Source organism: Syzygium oleosum, unplaced genomic scaffold (assembly GCF_021117445.2).
Source record: "Syzygium oleosum isolate NSW1041296 unplaced genomic scaffold, Sole_v2.1 Sole_v2.01, whole genome shotgun sequence".
Classification (NCBI taxonomy): Eukaryota; Viridiplantae; Streptophyta; class Magnoliopsida; order Myrtales; family Myrtaceae; genus Syzygium; species Syzygium oleosum.
In genome coordinates this window covers 33678393-33696343 of record NW_026607485.1, presented here as the reverse complement: position 1 = coordinate 33696343, position 17951 = coordinate 33678393, and the positions used below count along the sequence as shown (strand labels likewise).

The 17951-nt window shown below is 39.7% G+C and overlaps 2 protein-coding genes across 8 annotated transcripts; one reads left to right on the top strand and one right to left on the bottom strand.

Moving 5' to 3' along the window:
- The first annotated feature begins 633 nt into the window (after window positions 1-633).
- Window positions 634-5660, top strand: LOC115682542 (shaggy-related protein kinase alpha-like). 7 transcript variants are annotated; one of them, XM_030606793.2, is made up of 14 exons: window positions 918-1111; window positions 1652-1806; window positions 1950-2042; window positions 2624-2683; window positions 2788-3060; window positions 3318-3392; window positions 3632-3688; window positions 3773-3913; window positions 4000-4050; window positions 4177-4272; window positions 4352-4435; window positions 5171-5273; window positions 5362-5450; window positions 5551-5660. In XM_030606793.2, the coding sequence occupies exons 1-13, from the start codon at window positions 1012-1014 to the stop codon at window positions 5442-5444; spliced, it is 1371 nt and encodes a 456-aa protein (XP_030462653.1). In that variant the 5' UTR covers window positions 918-1011; the 3' UTR covers window positions 5445-5450; window positions 5551-5660. The 7 variants fall into 7 exon arrangements, 6 of the variants coding, with proteins under 6 accessions (XP_030462683.1, XP_030462672.1, XP_030462663.1 ...); XM_030606823.2 differs by lacking the exon at window positions 918-1111 and adding an exon at window positions 634-789 and having other exon boundaries at window positions 5362-5660; XM_030606812.2 differs by lacking the exon at window positions 918-1111 and adding an exon at window positions 634-789 and having other exon boundaries at window positions 1625-1806; window positions 5362-5660.
- A 662-nt stretch (window positions 5661-6322) lies between these two features.
- LOC115680479 (ABC transporter G family member 37-like) lies at window positions 6323-13422 on the bottom strand. Its single transcript, XM_056317914.1, has 12 exons — window positions 13246-13422; window positions 12913-13215; window positions 11704-11911; window positions 11402-11555; window positions 10760-11248; window positions 10385-10665; window positions 10009-10241; window positions 9676-9816; window positions 9245-9499; window positions 8985-9159; window positions 8212-8836; window positions 6323-8108 (listed from the first exon to the last, which is right to left on the bottom strand). The coding sequence occupies exons 1-12, from the start codon at window positions 13420-13422 to the stop codon at window positions 6323-6325; spliced, it is 4827 nt and encodes a 1608-aa protein (XP_056173889.1).
- Window positions 13423-17951: the final 4529 nt, after the last annotated feature.

The following is a 17951-nucleotide window of genomic DNA, read 5'->3' as shown; positions in this document are numbered from 1 at the left end:
AGGTAAAATGAATAACCTAAATTAAACTAAACCACTTCCTCTCTTATGGAACTGCTTGGGCCAAAAAAAAAAATGCCCTTTTCCCTTTTGTTTTCCCCTCCTTGCGTTTATTCACCGTTGAACACATTTTAACTATCATCATTAAAACATATCGAGATTTGCCGAATAACTTCTTATAGGTATCTTTTTTTTTTGCTCAAATTCTCTATTACCACGATCATTCTCAATTCTCGAATCTATAACAGAACTTAAATGGTCTAAAAATTAAAGATTAAATACGATCCGCAATCCAAGTATTAATAATCCCATGTCGTACGAAAATCTAAACGGACTATATTAAACCTCGATACAAATTAGATTCACCCGTCAACCATAACAGGATAGATATATGTTGCTTACGTTCACTTATATATATATATATCACAAGAGATCCGCTATCAATTTAGATGAAATTATAAATGACATATGGAAAAGAAAAATTAAATTCCAAGCGAGCATATTTGCTAGGATTGAACACCAAGCTAAATCAGACAACGTAACTGTAATTTTAACGGGTTTTCTTTCTCATCTTCTTGTTCGACTATAGCCGCATTATTACAGCACAAAAGACCAAACAAAGAAAGGCAAAAAACAAAAAGGCATCGACAGTGTGAACGCAAAAAGCAAGAGAGCAGAAATGGATCTGCCACTCTCTCTCTCTCTCTCTCTCTCTCTCTCTCTCTCCATGTCTCGTTTCTTGATCGCCATTAGAGCCTCCGTTTGACCACCACTGGTTCTCGGCGCCTGCAGGTAGCTGGTTCGTTGGATGTAGCTGTCATTCCTCATACCCATCGTTAGCTTAGTTCCAAAGCTTTGAGCTTTGGACTGGATCGGACTGACTTTCTTTTTGACACTTCTTGGAAACGAGTTGTGGGGGCATCTTGCTCCGATGCAGGCTGGTCATTTTGGTTTTGGTTTCGATGCTCAGTCTTACTGTGCTTGTTCCAGTAGTGTTCTTGGTTGAACGTTGTAATGCTTTCATCCTCTGTGCTTTTAAGTATACTTTTCGTGGGGGTGGATGTCATCCCTCTTCTGGGCATATCGAGCTTCAGAAGAAGCACGAAATCATGGGGTTTGACTTTGTTGCTTTAGTGTTTCTTGTCATTTTGTGGTGCTGTTTGTTATGATCTGCTAAGGTAGTTCTGGAGTACCTATGACAGGTCCCCCTGATCTCAACAACTCAAAAAGCTCACAAATTGGCAAATTTGATAGATATTTGCTCCCCACTATATAAAAACATGTACAGTTGCTTAAAGGGGTGTCCTTTTTTACTTTGGAGTTATTCTAATTCATATCATGTTAGATTTAGCTGCCTAGTAGTAATGTCTCTCTTGTTTGCGTTAGACTCGAGTCCTCTTTGGTTAGAAAGCTGCGGACATGCACTCGTTTACAAGTGATCATTGGGTTGAGTTGTAAATTCCAACGGTTTAGACACTGGAAATAGTTTCTCATTACTTAGCTGGGATTGTCATTTAGTGGGGATGAAGAGGGTCAAGGGATGGTGCATGTTAATTGCTTTCTTTCTCTCTAAGTTCCTCTTTAAGACTAGAGATCTTCGTTGATCTTGTTGTTACAATTTTAGCAGGTCGATGAACAAAGCCGCTTTGTACAGGTAGAAAAGCTACAAGCTTAAGAGGAAGCTTGTGGGAGCTAATGGCTTCAGTAGGTGTCCCACCTGCTTCTGGTTTGAGAGATACTAGTGGATATGCTCTTGGCGCAGATAGGTTGCCAGAAGAGATGAATGACATGAAAATTAGGGATGAAAAGGTATGTCCTTTCGTTATTTTAGCACCTTGATAGTTATATATGTTTGTCTGATGCCACTCCTAGTAATTATCTTGTTTATGTTATCCTAATTCTTGTTTCTGCTGATCTTGAGCATCTGAAATTCACCCCTTGATGAATTCTAGGAGATGGAAGCAACGGTTATTGATGGTAATGGGACGGAGACAGGTCATATTATAGTGACAACTATTGGTGGTAGAAATGGCCAGCCAAAGCAGGTATTCATGTTTAAATTCTTTTCTAAGAACCATTCTTCTGAATCATTTTGCATATTTTGTTAGTCGTGTATTGATCTTCTCGTTGAATGGCATCTTTTCATGTTTAGGTGTCTTTTCTGTCTCCACGTCTATGCAGTTGGGAGTTCAGAACTCATGCTTCTGTGGTCCACTTTTAGTTTTTCTCCTATGAACCATGAACTAATGACTTTTTTCCAGCGTCTCTTAAAGTTTGGGGTTTCATTTGTGGCTCGATATTATAACTGATCTGCTGAGGATGAGATATGTGTGAAATGAACACGGTCAATCAATATCATGCTTCAAACATCTTTTAGCTAAGTATAGACAATCAAGCATGAACTTGTCCTTCTACATGTCTGTTTTACGGGCTGAGAGGAACATATAATCTCAGTTGGCCATAATTTGGTTACTACATTTCTGGAGTAATGATAAAAATGTAGTTGACTGTCATTTTCATCTATGTATTATTGAAATGTGTGTGAGATGCTCGTTTCTGCTTCAATGTTCATCTCCATTGATCATATATCCCTGTTTCGGGCACCTTTTTTAATTTATAATTTCAGACAATAAGCTATATGGCTGAGCGAGCAGTTGGACAGGGATCATTTGGAGTGGTGTTTCAGGTATGTTGTTGCTGCTTGTGTCGTAATTCATCAGTACAAAAAACTTTCCGATACATTTTAACTTTATAAGAAAGATTGTTGATATTTAAACTGCTTTTACATAGGCAAAATGCTTAGAGACAGGTGAAACAGTGGCCATTAAGAAGGTTCTTCAAGATAAGAGGTACAAGAATCGGGAATTGCAAACAATGCGTCTCCTTGACCACCCAAATATTGTGTTCTTGAAGCATTGCTTCTTCTCAACGAGTGAAGAGGATGAGCTATATCTGAACCTCGTTCTGGAGTATGTACCCGAAACAGTTCACCGTGTGATCAAGCACTACAACAAGCTGAATCAAAGGATGCCTCTAATTTATGTGAAACTTTATGCATATCAGGTATACTATCAATCTTCTTGCTTTCGCTCTTATATTACCTTTCACAATATTACCCAGTTAATATGGAGAAGCACTCTCTGATCGGGTCCCAGTTATGGGGATAGTGTTTCCTTGACTTTCTCTTCTTATTAGTCTTCTGGATTTCGATTCTCTCAACTTGAGCATTCCAGTGATATCTGTCATGTTATTTATTTTTTCCTGACCAAACTATATCTTTCACGTTACTGATGCATGTTCCTGTTCTTGTAATGTGGAAGATCTTCAGGGCATTGTCGTACATTCACCGCAGTATTGGAGTGTGCCATCGGGATATCAAACCTCAAAATCTTTTGGTGAGTTCATCATCTAGTACAATGTTGATGCCCTAAACTTGTTAATCCTTTGGCTTGGCATTTAGGAAGTGTACGTTGGATCTCTTGTCTAAGTTCCTTCATCATCGAAGATAGACACATTTGGAGCGATGTTTCTTCTCTGGTTGTATTGTATCATTTTATGTCCTCATTAAGAATCAATGGAGGGTGCATATAGTTTGTTTAGCTTCGTGAAGGTAGTTTCTTTATTCCCTCTGCAGGTAAATCCTCATACCCACCAGGTCAAGCTATGTGATTTTGGAAGTGCAAAAGTATTGGTACGTTCCTGCTCTTCAATAGGCAACTAGCATGTCCCCTCCTTTGTTTGGTATAAAGAATTTATGTTGTGTTGCTTATTATAGGTAAAAGGGGAGCCAAATATATCGTACATTTGTTCAAGGTACTATAGGGCTCCTGAGCTTATTTTTGGAGCAACTGAATATACAACAGCTATTGACATCTGGTCTGCCGGCTGCGTCCTGGCTGAGCTACTTCTGGGACAAGTAGATGCTTTTCACGTTCCACTTCTGTTTCTCTATGCAATTCAAATTTACTAGGAATTTTATTTGTATCGCTAACTTGGTTGCAGCCTCTGTTTCCTGGTGAGAGCGGAGTGGATCAGCTGGTTGAGATTATCAAGGTACTGGAATTTCCTTCAATTTCAGCAGTCTAACTTCACATGCATTTGAAGACCCTAGAATACTTTGGTCTGCATTTGGTTGGGGCATCAGTTTTTCCTGTGTGTTTTTGGGAATCTGTTTTGCAGGTTCTGGGAACCCCAACTAGAGAAGAAATCAAGTGCATGAATCCTAATTATACAGAGTTCAAATTCCCCCAAATAAAAGCTCACCCTTGGCACAAGGTATATAGACTTGATTGTAGTTTGTAATCTGCCAGATCGTTCATATTTCTATGACCCTTACTTTTCTTTTGTTTGTCAGATATTCCACAAACGCATGCCTCCTGAAGCTGTTGATTTGGTTTCGAGATTACTCCAGTATTCTCCGAACCTACGGTGCACAGCTGTGAGTATCACAGTATCTGTTTGCTTAGCTCTCTCTCTTTTTTTTTTGGGGGGGGCTCGGGATAAGAACCAGAATCAATTTGCACTTGGGTGTCACAAGAAATTTTGCAAGGGGTTAAGTAGCTGATAACTAAAATAGAATAGAATGGAAAAGTATTAGCAAGCGCAAAACTGACTAGTTATGACAGAGACCCAATTAATAGGAGATGGAGCATCACACTTAGTTGATTGCAGTAGCTTTCTCTTTCTGCAGATGTGTATTTGACATAAAGTATTCCGGTGATTAGTAACCCCATGTGTATGGATGAGCGGCATTAGTCCTACTGTCTATTGGTTCTGCATCTGGTCAATAGCTTGGCGTAGTCCTTGGATAGAAATAGAATGATGTCTCAGAGCATGCAGTAATAGGGTGGTTGTTCTTCCTCGGATAGAAATAGAATAATATTTCATGCTATGCAGTATTAATACGCATTTAGTTTGGATGATCTGAGATGTGTACCTCAAGCCTCTTATATTCCAATTAAAAGTCTTTAATTTAAGTGTGCCTGTTTCTGCTTTAGTTGCATGAAAACACAATTAAGCTGCTTCTATTCCTTTATTGAGTCTGGTAATATTAGATATTGGATTGTCTCTAAATTAATCGTTCAGGGTATTAACCTATTCTACGAGGCTGGCTTCTTTTTTTGTTGTCGAGGAAAAGATCCTAGATGATGAGTACTCTTTACATACTTTGCAGCTGGATGCCCTAATCCATCCTTTCTTTGATGAGTTACGCGATCCCAATGCCCGCTTGCCTAATGGACGATTTCTTCCTCCGCTGTTCAACTTTAAATCTAATGGTCTGATGGTCTTTTCTTCAATCGATCTTGACTTTTTTCTTAATATGGTGCGATATTCTGATTGAGTGCTTTTGCTGCTTCTAATCAGAACTAAAAGGAGCGCCAGTTGAGGTGTTGTCGAAATTGATCCCGGAGCATGCTAGGAAGCAGTGTCCCTCTGTAGGGTTGTAATCAAATGTGAAATGTACCAATAGCCACTGTCGTTTCTCTATTTTAAGTTATGATTTCTCATGTCTTGTGTGTCTTATTCTTATTTTATGTTCTTTTCTTTGTGCAGCTTTTGTTGTTAGATAACTGTTTTACTGTAACGCTTCATCCAAACAGAACCAAAGTTGCCTTCTGTCTGACATGTCCATGATGAAATTGTCATATCATTGTCATGGTAAATTGAGTCTCTTTTGATTTGTTTTTTTATTGTTGGGAGATGGTTGAGACTGGAGATCATATTTTTGTTTTTTTTTTTCTAGAATGGAATCTCTGGTTGGTAGAGTTGAAGATGTCTCACAAGAACTGGTGAATAAAAATACAAATTTTCCTCTAAAGCACAATACTGTTGATCGGAATGGAAGTGTAGGTTCCAGAAGTACTATGGGTAAAAATGCACGATTCTGTTGGCTTGGCGAGCCAATCTGTCATACAATAATAGCACAGCTCCTTTAGCTCGTTGTTGGTCGTCTGTTCCCAGTTTGAGCATTGACAATAGGAGATTCAGGGCCTCTAATATGTGTTGAGGCATGGATATGCGGCCTTGACCTATCAAGCCACACACACTGCAAGCAGTAAAACTGTAATATCGGCTTAGTTGAGCTCGCTGAAAGTGTAACCTAGTCGTTTGTATCATATAGATGTGATTATGACCATGCGGTAATAGCATCGTGAAAATTTGCCTGGCACTTCTTTACAGTAGAAGTTGTTTAGATACATTACGCTTTATATACCGAGGACAAAAAGAAATAGAACAGAACATCTAGATGCTCAGTTACATCAGTCCCCAGCCAAACTCTTGTCAAGCACTCTTATGATATCCAGATGATGTGCGAAAGCTATAGCTATGTTTGAGGGGGCGAGTTGTGCTTCAGAACGACAAAGAAGAGAAAAGCCAGGCAAGCAAATAGGAGGGACATTGCAGACAATATGCCGATGTCGGTTCCTATATCATCATAGCTCAAACTCCTCGTTGAGGCCAACCTATCCCATACATAAGAACTGCCTGGCAATTTTGGGCAACTGCAATCTGATACACACTCATTAGTATTGCAGTAGAAACTGATTGAAGTCATCACGTTCATAGCATATTGGAAAGGGTTGCTCCAATACATCCACCTGTAAAACCTTATGTCCGATAGCACGACGACTACTCCAGAAGCTGAAACCCACAGTGATGTCACAATTGACACAGCAAATGCGGCTAGTGTAGGCACTGGTGCTAGGAAAGTGATCATCATTCCGAAATATGTCACGCAAATTGTGAACACAAAGAGCACAGTCCAGTACATCATGAACTCATGGATGGAACCAGTTCCAATTCCTGCCATACCATTCCCGATTCCCACTAATGCAAGTGTTGCAATGAAGAAGTATGGAATTTCTCCCAGTGCCCATGACAGAGGATAAAAGATAGGATGGTACATCCCTGCTCTCTTCTCTCTGAAGTACACTAACCTGTCTGTGCCAATCTGAGGAATGACATTATTTGCTGATATGACTCCTATTAGAATTACTTGCATATATATATAGAGGGAGCGCGAAGTCAGGCCATATACGTCCTCATATTCAATCTTCCAATATAGGGAACCCATGAGAAGACCAATCATGATGCACCCAGTAAGTCTACCATACGTGTACTGTACATTTCTCCATAGGAATCTTTGAGTTCTGAGTAGTACCATCATGGCTTGCAGTGTGTATGGAGCAGGATAAACAGAAGAAGAAACCATGTAATTCCTATCCTCGGTTAAACTCTTTATACTGTTGATTTCTCTGTTGTTCATTTCATGCAGGGAACTAGCTTGGTAGGCCTCTGCAAAATTTATCGTTGGTGTCTCTCTCTTTTTTATGCCTAATCCGAGAGTCGCCATGACAAAACCAACTGGACTCGCTCTTTCGGAATAGCGGGGAACTTTTGGAACTGATAAGAAATAATCTAGCAGGTCACTGTAGTCGGGTCCTATTGGGCCAAAATATGCTTGCTGCCCTTCATGTGTCAAAATCAGGGCCAAGTCGAAGAAATCTAGTGTGCGAGCATTAGGGTGTGCTAGAGTGGCAATAATAACACACCCTGAATAAGAAACTTGAGATAGAATATTGAGGATACTTGAGGTACCTCTACTGTCGAGTCCTGATACTGGTTCTTCGAGAAAGAGAATACTTGGATTAGCAGCTAGTTCAACAGCAATGGTTATCTTTTTGGCTATCTCAAATGTTTTTCCAGTAGCATCACGAAGGGAACCAACTAGTTGATTTGAGTAAGGCAGTAGATCAAGTTGGTCAAGGACTAGCTCCACATGGATGCGACGATTTACATAACTGATTGTTTGACCGAGACGGAGTGCAGCACTGAAATGAAGGGTCTCACGCACTGAGAGATAAGGTTGGTGGGCATCGAGCTTCTCTACGTAGCCAATAAGTCTAGAATAGGCAGGACCCTTTTCCCAACATTTTGCGTGGAGGTTGCCCTTGAGGCTACCCGTTGAAGGTGCCCTCCCAGCCAGGCATTTCAGAAGAGTAGATTTACTTCCTTTCGATCCACCCATCAAAGCAAGCATGTTCCTAGGCCTAGCATAACCCGTGATGTTGCTGAAAATTGAAGCACCTTCTTTCATGTCTTCATCGTACCTTATTAAGGGAGAGTAGGGTGTTACATAGCGTGCAAATGGGTCATATAGTCAACACTGCATGGGCATACGTAAAAGGAAAGTTCCATAGGGATAAGATGTACCTCATGAATGATAGATCCTCAAAAAGGAGAGTAATTGGCTCTACTGGAATGCCCAGTTCATTCCTCTCCATATCGACCCTCAACTCCTCTACCCATTTTTCAACTCCACCGTCGTGCCTCATTTTTCCGCATCTTTGTTGTCCAGAATATGGAGAAGCTGTGAAACTATTAGTTTGTTCATTGTGACTTTCAAGTGACTGAAACTCACTCTCCGTGTCTCCTTTATAGTAGCTGATTGTCGGAGACGATCTGATAGAGGGTAAGGATTGGCTGGTTCCTGTGAATTCTATCTTCTTTAGTCCTAGTAATCCGAGGAAGTTGGCAACAAAAGTCCACCCAATAAGAACGGCATAAGGTAGCCAGGGCTTTTCAGCATCTTCAGACAGCTGATAGAATGCGAGGTACGCTTTTCCAACCGTCATGTTAGGGAATTGATCACAGAAGGCAAGTTGGCTTTGGTAGCTGGAGCAAGGATCTTGATAGTCATTTTCAAATTGAATCTTGCAAAATAAGATGTTGGCCCAGTGGATTGGGTTTGCGCGGACTAGCCATTTCCAGTATACGGGCACATTGGATGGGTAAATCACAAAACCACTGAACAGGAGGAAGATTGAAACTAGTAGGCCTGCCAAAAAGATGCAATTTTGTCAGCTTTTCACTTGATGCAGGATTAGGTTAAACAATGCAAAATGACCTCATCATTTTGTACACTTTCCATCTAATTTTGAATGGAAAAGCATTGTGATTCTGATTCTTAAAGGAGATGATTATACCTGCCAAGGCATTCCCAACTTCTGGGATTGCGGAAATTGCACTGAGAAAGAAAAATACTGATGATCCAAAATACGCGACCAAGAATAGGAGTAGCAAATACTGGAAAAATGGTGCTCCATTTCCTGTTGATGATAGCCCAGCTAGAAAATAGACACTTACTGTATATGCTATTGCCTGCACAAAGTAATAGATATGTTGGAGTTTAATATCGATTCTTAACTATATTTAATTTAAAGAGGAAACAAATTAAAGTGGGTACTTCTATTAGGGTCTGCGGTAGGTTGACTACGCAATGGGCAACGACATAAGAGGAGACCCTGTAAAATCTCTGAGCCTTGTGCTTGTAGAAGATTGGCCTCTGGAGCATATAGAGAGGAAGCTGCACCAAATTTATGAGCATAATGCTCATGGTGGATACAAATCCGAGGGCCCTTACTGAGTTCATCTGCTGTTGGTTGTAATTGCCGCCAAGCTTGTAGAATAGTGTTCCTGCAAATAAGCCCAGTACAATTGCCTGCAAAATAAACATATCTGCCACTCATTTCTTGAATGTTGCAAACTTCACGCAAAAAGTGGATCTTATATAATTTCTATCATTCTGTGAACTTGGCTCTCTGAGTTTCGTTGAGGACTTAAACATGTTCCTTGAGATAGTTAAACTAGGATCTTCTGATAGTATAAGTTTGTGACCTGGAAAAGCCTCAATTTGATGAAAGCATGAAGCCTCTTCGTAATCTTGATTTGCCTCTTGACGAGTGTTTGAGTAGATTCCCACCATGTCTGGACGAACGGCCTCTGGAATTGCTTCAACTGTGCTTGGTACTCATCTTCCTACACGATGAGAAATTATTATCTGTCGTGACCACGCTAGTCATTTTCTTTCTTTATATCATGCTCAACTTTCTCAAGCATCTCTTTGCATCCCATCCATGACACTCTTTTTTTCATCAAATTTATCTTATTGCCTCCCGCTCTTAGGAAGGAAGACAAAAAAGCTGTAGTTGCAAAAGATGTATTTCATACCTCTTCTTTGTAACGCTCAACTTGGAGACGGACATGGCCTCTCGCCTGCTTTAGCATGGAGTATACATGTGAGGCTCGCTCATGTTGCATCTTTTGGGGTCCAACCGAGAGATATTGCATTTCGTCCTTGTTTATGGATATTGCAGTCACCACATCCCCAACCTGAACTCTTCCGGTGCTTTCGATTCCCCCTGAATGCCCTATTTTACTTGATAGCTTGGCAACCACCAATTCTGCAGCAAAGTAAATAGTCACCCACATCTCAGGGTTCTTCAAATGTCAACATTCGACTTTGACCGCTTAAATTGGCTGATATGGATTTCTATTGACATGAGCAGACTAATAGTTACGTTTTACAACATTCAGAGCTGCTTACCTGTCTCTTTTCTTGGCTGTGCATCAACTGCACAATGGTACTTGGATGGTGTCTTGAGAGTCAACCCAAGTCCCGGCTCGCTCTCTACCCAATAGGTATGCTTTACCTCATCTCCATGCACAATCCTCAGGATGTCTTTGTAGTGATCTGAAGCGTGGTAGCACTCAATAAGCTCCTCTAGAGTCAAGGATGTCGCTCCTGGTACCACATACTTGGACCCATCTCCAGCTGCTATGTCTTCAAGAAACTCATTTGATTCCACATGCAATGGTTTTATGTACCTGCATGTGATGTCAATGACATAATGTCGGCTTTACGATAGAAAAAATCATCATACCATTTAACTGTACACCCCAATCTCAGATGCATACTAACCCGAGTTTTGTGAAGTATGGGATGGCATCATGGCGAGTGCCTTGGAAGAGAACATGGCCATCGCTGAGCAGTATAACTCGGTCAAAAAGATCGAATATTTCTTGAGAGAGTTGGGTCAACGACATTATGGCAGATGAATGCTGAATTCTGCTGATGGTACGTAGGGTGTCCACTAGGTCGTAGGTGGCTGCGAGATCAGAACTCGAAAATGGTTGGTCATAAATCATGACGGAGTATGTTCCGAGGGCCAATTCAGCCGTTGTGAGCTTCTGGCGATCGAAATCGGAGAAGCCTTCTCCGGTGAGTTTGTGCTCAACTTCCTTCAAACTTAAAATTGCTAAGACATACTCCAAGAATGGATCTTGTCCTTCCACAAGTGCATGTGCAAAGAATTTCCTCATCTGAGGAGTGAAGTTCTCTGGCCGCAGACCCTGGGTACAATCCCTTGCAAACTCGAGTGTCTCTCTAACCGATAAAAATGGAACGTGTCTGTAGATTTACCAGAAAAAAGTGTTATGGCTTACAATCAGAGATAATGCTGATTATTGAATCAGGATGTGACCATGTACTTAGACAAAATTTCCATCGTAAGCCTCATCTAATCTGCACAGAATGACGGTGTTCAGGCAATTGAGGACTCACCTGTTAAGTTGGCCATTAACGTACGCAATGAATCTGCTAAGGTATATATCAGTGACAGATTTGTCGTTGTACATCACCGAGCCTTCCAAGCTCGAGTTAGGACTTACTTTAGCTCTGCCTGCCAGGATTTCTAGGAGGGTGCTCTTTCCGCTTCCTGCAAAATTGTAAATCCAATGGATCATCACATGGCAGAAAAGTTTGCTACTATTGACATTTACTCGACTTATTGATTGAGAGGTGGCCTCTTTAGATTTTGTCATTCGATAGGTATCATTGCAGTACTAGAGGAAATTTTCATCTACCCGGAGGTCCTAGTAATAGGGTCATCGAGCCCGGCATGATGTATCCATCCACTCCCTCTAGGATATGCATCCAAATCGAGCTTTTTCTTTTAAATATAGTCTTGATCGGCCCGAGGAAACATCCCATCAACTTATTCCCGAAGGTTTCATATCCTCCCGAGGAGATTTCGCAATTTCTGGAATATTCGATACCAGAGAACCGGACCACCTGCAAGATAGTTCGATTTTTACTGAAACCGTAAGATGCTGCTTACGTTGATCAACTGTCGGAAAGATTCATGTCTACTTTATGTTCATGTTCCGTTTCCGGCAATTAATTCTGCATCGTGATCGAATTCACATTTTGGGTACATCTTGTGCGTAATCAGGAATGATCGTTAGCTTGCTATGCATATTTTAAATGGAAAATTAGATGGCTATCAACGATATATATTACGTATGAATGTGTGGACGGCCATTTGAAAAGGATAGGTGAAGATCTAAATCTAGGGTCAACTGGAACATCAATCTCTTCTTGTATTTGATATTATCGATTGAAGGATTACAGAATTTGCGTCAGAGCTTGGGGCCTGACAAGGAGAAATCTATCACAATCAAGAAGAGAAAAGGACAAAGAGAGGAGCCCCCGGCATACAACAACAAAGATTCCCCAGATATCATATCACATTAGTATGCTACGATCGTAACTTTATGCTCAGAAATTAAATATTCCTGAAAGCTTCGTTAGTTTCATGAAAAACGAGTGATCCGAAAATATTATTTTAAAGAATTATTACTTATACGGCTTGAAATAATTAGTCAATGAAAAATGTTTTCGTTACCAACAACAATTTATATCTAAATGTTTGCGTAAATGATGAAAATATATTTCATGCATTCATTTTTGTAAACGATAAGATAAATCATTTTTAAAAAAATATTTTTTAAATTATTCATTTTTTATGGAACAAACGGAGCCTAAGTTGGTGAGGAGAAAGTATCGTGCTTTTTTATGGTAATACAGAAGGAGATATATGCTGTTGAATTTCGAAAAGGGTGGTCGAGATCCCTCTTGATTCTTCTTGATCTATATGCTATCAAGTATCAACATTCTTATTCAAGTATATAAACTGTCATATAGATTGTCCAGATTTGACTGCAATGCATGTCATTGCATGGTTTATACGTGGCACGTAAAGAATATAAAGAGAGAGTCACGTTGCAGTTTACCTGCTGAGGGATAGGGGGTGTGATCTTGGCCATGTCCCGCAGATAACTCACAAAGCCATTCTTCAGCAAGTACTCCATTCCCATAAGCTCCTCTGCCTTCTTCCTCACACCCTCATCTCCTTCGTTTCTGATCTCTTCCACGTCGCCTTCGGCTTCCCTGGCGAATGCTCTTCCGGCTTCGCTTCTCAGCCCGTGCCTCTTCAAGCTCTCATACATCCTCAACGCCGCGTGCCTCGCGGTCTCCGGTGACGCGTTCTCTATCTTCCTTTGCACCTCCAGGGACGACCCGCCCGAGAACCTCGCCTGCCCCCTGTGCACCCCGCGAGGCGTCACTGGCGTCATTGGGGTCGCGGTCCCCGGGACCGGCAAAGTGATCACGCTGGCGTCGCTCCTCGCAGTGTGCTCGCTGAGGAAAGGCAGCCTCCGAGCCTCGATCTCGTTCGCATTGTTGTCCTCTAGCTGCCCCCACATCATGTTTGACGGTGGACTCACCGGAGAATTGTTTGCCATTTTCTTGCTACAGGAAGATCGAGCGATTCTGAAACGCCAGAGGTTGAAGCTTGTCTTCTTTTGGTGGTCTCGACAAGCAGAGAAGACGATGGTCTTTAAAAATGATCTTAGAAAACATCAAATGTGGCTTTAAACTATAGTCACGTTGAAATATAAAGTATGAACACTTGTTTTCTTTTTTGCACTAATATTAAAGTTGCTAAGCTGTCCTTGTTAAGCTACTGAGAGAGAGACAGAGAGAGACAGAGAGAGAGAGAGAGAGAGAGAGAGGAAGAAAAGTAAACTCCAAGTTAATGAATCGCCAAGTGGAAGATGGAGAATGAATAGGGACAAGAAGATGGAAATGAAGGCGGTTTTTAACCACTAATTTAATTGTGATACAAGCATTGAATTTGAGTGCCCTCTAGTCGATTTCCAAGTGTGATACATTCCTCATCTACTTCTGAATTCGTAAGTAAGATGAAACAGGTTTTGTAATTCAATTGTTTGTATCATTCTCTTGCCTTTTGGTCAACTAAAGACAGAGATTCGCTCATCGTCCCATTTGTCTATTAACAGCATTTGAAGATGTCATATGTGACCAAAAAAATTGCTTTCTATGTTTGTAATTTGTGGGGGAAACAATGCATAAGAGGAGTCAAAGGTGACATTCATAACTTTGAAGTGAAAAAGATGCAAGTAGTTTTGATTAATTCGGGGGCAAAAATGTAATTGGCAATTAAAATCATGACCGCAGACATTCAGTTTCTATTTAGGATTTCTATTTAGGACGAATGATTTGAAAACCATTTTCACAAATTATCACTTGTATCGCTTAAATAATTAGCTAACAAAAATGTTTTTCACTATTAATAACAATTTATGTCTAAATATTTTCGTGGGCGATGAAAAAAATATTTTTGATTAATTCAATTTTGTAAGTAATTATTTATTTTCCGAAAAACAAATGGAGCCTATTAAAAACATTTTGGATGCAAAAATGTTTTAGTAAATTGCAGGAAAAAGGACTTTTTTAGTAAATTAGTCACATTGCACATATGTAGCTTTTCTTAGACGCAATTATTTTCTTTTTCGGACAGTAAGCGGAATTAATTTGTGGGAAAGTTTTGATGGCTCCGATGTGAGCTAAAACCTTTGAAATACTTCATTTAGTTTAAGATATGGAAAGAGGAAGATGGTCACAGAAAGAACTTTGTTAAACATTATTAGGTATGCTAACACTTGCTCATTAAATCCGTATACTGACCGATGTGGTAGACGCAAGTGGCCGGGTTTTATTCAACAGCTAATAACAACATTTTATATCGTTGAGTAAACGAATTGTTTAAATCAGTTTTAGTAAACATCTGTTGTCGTCGTCACTTAATTCATCTTGAAAATATTGTTAGAATTACTTGTGTTAAAAAAAAGTATATGTATGCCAGCCATAGTTGTTCGATTAAATATTAGTATTTGGAGGAAGTATATGAATATTATAGCACCGATTTTGATATTTTAAATTAGTGGAAAGTGAATGTTTCGAGATATTCTATTTTCTCTCCACTGCTCGAGACATTTTGATCGTGCCCGTTTCGACTGTAGTATCGAAGGCCGCATTTAGCATAGGAAGTCGTGTGTTTGACGTGTTTCGTATCTAGCTCCTTACCCCGAATATGGTGGAGGCTCTTATATGTGCTTAACATTGGTTACGATCCACGTCAATTTCATTTTCGATTATGGACGACTTTAAAGAACTCGAAAATTTTAATGGCTTCTAATTAACCTCAAATTTACTAATTTGTCTTACTCCTGATGGTTAAAAATTTACTAATGTTTTCATTCAGCTTTACTTGTATCTCTGTATAACTAATTAAATCGTATCTAATAATTATAATTACAATATATCCGATCCTATTATAAAATATTTCATTTCACTAATGATACCGCATGTAGTGTCAGTTTCCATTTGCAACTTATATGTTAGCATCAAATGTTTGCTTGTGATGATAAGCACAATTGGTTACTACCTACATCAACTGCACATTAAAATTTGATACCATTTTCTGTCATGTTCAAAGAAAATTTTCACTGCCATAGGGTATACCAGTGATGACAAAAACACTATTTTTGTCACAAATTTAATAGTTGGTTGCCTTAAATTGTAGTCGATGATGAAAAAACCTTATTACCTCAGACAAAATATGTCATGACAAAAACCAAAGGCGACTTGTTGCCTTTTGATCGACCCCAAAGCGTCCAATCATTGTCGCCGTAGGATCGACCAAAGGCGATTAAATTTTGTCACCTTAGGATTGACCAAAGGCAGTAAATATTTAGGTTTGGCACCTTAGGTTCGACCAAAGACGACAAAATCATGAGTTTGTCGCCATAGTTCATACCCAATATCAAGAAAAAAAAATGAATTCGTTGTCGTAGGTTTCAAATTTTCCCTCCTCAAGAGCAACAAAGTTTGAATTTTGTCGCTTGGGCCTAAACCTAAGTTGGTAAAACCATGATTTATTGCTTTAGGTCTCATCTAAAGGGACTAAGTTTTATGTTTGTCGCCAAAGGTTGAAAACTTCAGGCGAAGAAACTCTGATTTTGTAGCCTTAGATGATTTGTCGTCTTTAATCGATCACAAGGCGATAACCTTAACTATTTGTAATTTCTGCTTGATCTTAAAGTTTGTCGATTTAGGGTATTTTTCTTGTAGTGTTACTAAGGAGTGGTATAAAAAGAATTGGTTTATAAGATGAGTTCGACACATCATTTAGTAAATCAATTTTTTCAACCAATCTTAATAAGTTCTAGCATTTCTCAAATGTGTTTGTCCTAAATAGAGAAGTTCAACTAAATGTTCGACTGATGGAAAAGTTACAGTAGAAATTTGTACCTTATAAAATTTGTCCAATTTTTTCCTTCTTTAAATTTTCTTTTTCTGGTGAAAATGCAGTATTTTTGCAGATATATGGCTGTATCTTCAGCATTTTTCCCACACCATCTCCTCGGTTTAGTTATACTTTACATACTTCTTTACTTGCTAAAAATTAATACCAATTCCAATTTTATTCACTATTCGTTATCAAAATTAGAGGTGAGCATCAATCCAGGGTCAATCTCGGACCAACCCAACCCTACCAGTCCTGGGCCAGCCCCTAGTCCTGGGTCTGCAGGGTTGGTCGTTGATCCTAAAGCTTTAGGGTTCGTTCAGATTGGATCCACCCAATGATTTTTTTTCCAAACTTTAGGCATATAAACTAAAGTGCTCTTCTTTCTCACTTTTCCTCTCCCTCTCTTTGAGTCTCACTCTCATTCTCTCCCTCAGTTTTAGATTCTTCTCGAGATCTTAGGGTGCGTTTGATAACTATTCTATTCCCAAAAAGAATTTCTGCTCAGAAATGATTTTTTTTTTGTTTTTATTCTCGAAAATAATTTCTAAGCATTTGAAGGTGTTTGGTAATTGCTCAAAATTTCTATTTCTGGAATAGAAAAAGAACAGAAATATGTTTAGTAACTACACAAATTTTCTTTTTATTAATAATATTTTGAATTTTTTAATATTTCTTTCTTTTTCTTTTTTTTCTTCTTCTCGTTCTTGGGCCATGGCCAGGTTGCCGGTATCGGCGACTGGCCACAGGCCAGGGTCAGCAAGGGCGTCGCAGCCCTCGTCGCCTAGGCGAGGGCCACCCTTGCCAGATCTAGTGAGGGCGACCCTTGCTAGATCCGGCGAGGGCGGCCCTTGCCCAGGCCGTGAGGGTCTAGCCCTCGCCCTTGCCAACGAGGGCCGCGACGCCCTTGCCGGTAGGTCGCCGGCCACAGGCCAGGAAAAATTAAGAAGGTCGGCCACGAAGAAAAAGAAAAAAAAATTTTCTTTTCCATTTCTGATTCTTGTTCCCAGAATCAAGAATAAACTTTTTTTTTTATTCTTGATTCTGTTCCAAAACTGATTCTGGGAACAAATTTGTGCCCGGGAACAAAAAATTTATCAAACGGATTTCTATTCTTTTTTTGTTCTCGGGAACAAAAGAATAGAAACGGGTACTGTTTGGCCGGTTACCAAATAGCCCTTTAGTAGCTCGATCTCTTTCTCTATCTCTCGCTCTAGCAATGACTCTCTCCCTACTCGTTTATTCTTTGCCAGTGCCGATCATCAGCAACGAAGATTCCAAGATCTCAGCAGTTTAGATTGATCATCGTTCGCACTCAACATCTGCATTTCAAAGGTAAGTACCTTCATACTCGATTCTAAGAGAAACAGAGGCCGAGAATCTTAACTCGAATGGCCATATTCATTTTGCATCTTCGTTGAGACAATCATAGTAACAATTTCTTTCTGTTAATGTTTGATGCTTCAACATGAATACGATTAACTTGAACAACATCTCAACATTTAAAAAAAAACAATAACAAAACGGGTCTTGTAACTAGGGTCCCTGTTAGAATTTGTAATATCAGAATCTCCCTCCTCATGTTCCAAAAAAAGATGATGGATATTATCGTGTGGCATTATAGGTTCCTAATTTAACTCGCACAAATGAATTTGGCAATTT